Source organism: Etheostoma spectabile, chromosome 7 (genome assembly GCF_008692095.1).
Source record: "Etheostoma spectabile isolate EspeVRDwgs_2016 chromosome 7, UIUC_Espe_1.0, whole genome shotgun sequence".
Lineage (NCBI taxonomy): Eukaryota > Metazoa > Chordata > Actinopteri > Perciformes > Percidae > Etheostoma > Etheostoma spectabile.
This window is the reverse complement of record NC_045739.1, coordinates 1,138,685-1,142,264: the sequence shown is the minus strand read 5'-3', so window position 1 is coordinate 1,142,264 and position 3,580 is coordinate 1,138,685. Positions and strand designations below refer to the sequence as shown.

The 3,580-nt window shown below is 46.5% G+C and overlaps 1 protein-coding gene across 1 annotated transcript in view; it reads right to left on the bottom strand.

The window, feature by feature from the left end:
- The window catches only part of LOC116692815 (immunoglobulin superfamily member 21), a 56,542-nt gene that overhangs the window by 7,756 nt on the left and 45,206 nt on the right, over positions 1-3,580 (bottom strand). Inside the window, exons 6-7 of the mRNA XM_032521356.1 lie at positions 1,510-2,023; positions 623-723 (exon numbers count right to left, since the gene is read on the bottom strand). Coding sequence (XP_032377247.1) covers positions 623-723; positions 1,510-2,023 — 615 coding nt within the window. The remainder of the gene's footprint in view (positions 1-622; positions 724-1,509; positions 2,024-3,580) is intronic.

Here is a 3,580-nt window from a genome sequence, read left to right as displayed (position 1 = left end):
TCAGCGGCACTCCAGGTCAATTTGTACACAAGCGACAAGACTTTTGTCAGGGACTGTATATTAGAGACAAGCATTTTATTACTAATCCACTCTGTTTGAAAAGTATATTCTTTATTTGGTCATAGTTTAGTATAAAGCTTCCTTCTTTTCTGATCTGCTGTCACAGTCTGTCCCTCATTACTTCCTCGCAAGTCACATTTCCAATTCAACAGGTCCCTTCATTGCTATTTTCCTTTCCCCATCCTGACTGCTCACCCATCTACACACGTGTTCCTCCCTCATGTGCTCCGCATGTATCTGGCTTCCCCTGCCCACCTTCTCACCTGCATATCATTCCCTCATTAGCCCCTCATTGGCCCACTTTTATTGTGCAATTCTCTGATCTACATAGTGGTTATGTGCTTTGCACTTTTGCTTTTAAGCCACCAGCACCTGAACCTGCCTGGAAGCCTATACCCTTTAACAATAAACCAATAAAAAAATCAACTACTGTCTGGAACGGAACAACTGAATTCAGAAATGTGTAGGGTCCATATCGTTTATCCTGGAATGGGAAACTGATGTCATTGTATAACTTCACAGAGGGTTTCCTGTTTTTAGAGCCACTCTGTTTGAAACTCACTGCAGAAGTTCCCAGCTGGAAGCCCTGGACAGTGATCCGCACTGTGTCTCCCTCAGTGGCCTTACTGGGGCTCATGGACAGCTTGGGTCCTCTGGGAGCAGCTGATAGAAAAATAAAATGGCACCTTGGATTACTGTTGTACAGTAAAACAACATTTATATTAAATAAGTTTAATTTAAATTAATGGATTAGGTGGTTTTCCCCTTTTAATTCTTTGTAGTCCAGAATTTCTCCCACAAAAATGTATATAAATATATTTTATATTATTTAACGTAATCTTGGATTTCTACAACAGATGATCACAGTCTGGCTCTGTGGAAGGGGAATGTGACGGTGAGACATTGATTCATCTTTTGAATTGGTTAGATAATTTACAAGTTGAAAGGTGCTCAAAGAATAAATATGGCACACAAATCCCACTTCTGGTTTGAATGTTCATGTAAACATGGATCTATAATTAATGTTTGACATTGAGTGAAATTAAATGTGGGAGAGGTATCGGTATACGATATTGGCTCCATTTTACCACCCTACCATCTGTGTGTCAATCTTTCCCGTCTCAATGTCTATAAGCAAGGGTCAGAGTTTACCTGCAGGTTGACAAAGTTTTTTTATGGATCACAACTTTTTTGTGAGAAGTGTTCCAAGCCCCTTTTTAGTTCATTGGCAACAGATTTAAATGAGACTTCAGGACTGTACCCATTTATCCTGTATATAAACATTTTAGAAAAGGTATTAAAAAATGATTTGATTGTTCATCTATTCACAGCAAATGTTTCTCTTCTGCACTCATATAAAACATGTATGGTCTGAGTAACTGGATTCGGAGAGAATTCTGTGTGCATGTCAGCTCAGAGCTCAGCTCTGTGTGTTTGTGCATGACTCACCCAGTGTGACCTCGGCCTGCATGGGCATGGACAGAGCTGGATGGTTGACCTCACAGCTGAACAGAGCCTCGTTGTCTAGCTGGGGGTTGAGGTTCCAGGTCAGCATGGCTCTCACCTCCATGGTGCCATCTTGTGCTGCCTGCTGCCGCTGCTGGAAGTAGTAGAGCGGATCGCTGCTCTGGACCCAACGGGGAAACTCCCGGCTCACCACCGTCTCAGGAATCCCCTCGGTGGTTGGCTCGGAGTCTGACTTGGACACATTTTTTGTGTCCTTTTCGGGGCCATCTGGGCCGTCTTGTCCCAGCCGAGCAAGCTTCCCCTCTTGTTCCAGCAGGGACTTCCGGAGTTTGGTGTCATCAAGGTCTCGACTGATGACAGCCCGGGAGTTCCAGAGCCCTGCCTGGCTCCTGTGAAAGCTTTTTTCTAGACCTCGGCCTTTGCTTAGGTCTTCCACCGAGGGCAACTGGGCAGTTGGCACCACATCAATAAGCTCACCGTCTCGCTTGAAGTACACCTTAAAAGCCAGGACAAAGGTAGGTCAGATCAATTGTAACACAGAACCTCTATTCAAAAAGACAGTTTGCAGTGTGCTGTCAATTGCATAAGGGGCAGGACAAGTCAAATGCTTTGGCACAATAATAGTTGGTTAAAGGTGCTGTAGGCAGGATTATGAAGATCCAGGACTTAGCCCAAAAATTTGAACACACAACTTCTCAGTCCCTCCCCCCTTTCTGCAAAGCCCAAAATGGTCTCCTAAGCCCCTCCCACAAGGAAGAATTAATGCGTGTGCATGAGCAGTGATTGACACGCAGTTAGATCCCCTCCCCCAGCCCTGATTGGTGTATCTGAACGGAGAGCTTTGGACATTTGCCAATCCCACTACAGGCTGTAGGTGGTGCCACAGGAGCCAGAGGTTTTTTTACATTACTGACTTCTCGCTTGGTCAGTCTGTCGTGCTGAGAACAGGTTTATGTAACACAAGTACCTCAAATTATTTCCTTTTGTAGGGTATGGAAATAAGATGTGTGCATCTCACATTTACGAACAAAACATACAACAGGCCGTGCAAACCAATTCAGACCTTCCTGCCTACCTGTACCTGCCTATCTGCGATGCCCTCCAATGTCTTGATGTGCCCTGTAATGCCCTGCAGTGTCCTGCTATATCTTGATGTGCCCTGTAATGCCCTGCATTGTCCTGCTATATCTTGATGTGCCCTGTAATGCCCTGCAGTGTCCTGCTGTGGCATGAGATACTACAGACTACTATATATAGTCACTGTTTCATTATCTTTACTGTGACTGTTATTGCCACTATTCATTACACCCCCTACAGACCCCGTCAGGCACCGCCTACCAAGAGTCAGGGTCTGTCCTAGGTTTTTTCCTAAAAGGAGTTCTTCCTCCCGACTGTCACACTAAAGGCTTGCGGGGTCCTTGTAAAATATAGAGTGGTCTAGACCTACTTTATCTGGAAAAAGATGGCGCCGCTGTGTGTCTCTCCGCTTACCTCTGCTGGGATTATCGTTGATTTGCCTGTTTTTACTGTTTGTCGCTCGAAATGTGTCACCACTGCTGGTGTATGACCGCTTGACTCTTCAAAGTATATGTAAGTCTGCGGAGAAAGTTTCGATCTACGGCTCTGACGGTCAGTCAGGTACGCCGCCGCCGCCTTTCCTGGCGTCCATTCCGGCCTACCTACGGCGTCAGCCCTGTCTGCCGCTCCGCAAAAATCGCCGCAGGAGACGCGGCAAGAGAGGAGGAGTACGTGTCAGGCTCAGAGCATGCCTGGCATCATCCTCCATCTGAAATCTGGGCCATCCATGTGTCCGATCTTCCGTGGAGTTCATCGGTTGCAACCCACGGCATTGTCCGGTATACAGTTACCGGTGGCTCCGGCAGACTGTACCGGACTCCGAGTGCCCATCTCCCCGCTGCTGGAACAGGAAGCGCCCCAAGTGAGGCTGTGTGCACGGGAATCTCCGCCAGCTCACTCGTGTTTCCCAACAGACTGACCCGATTCGCATGGCGCTGATCAATACTAGATCTCTCACAAATAAGACTTTTATATT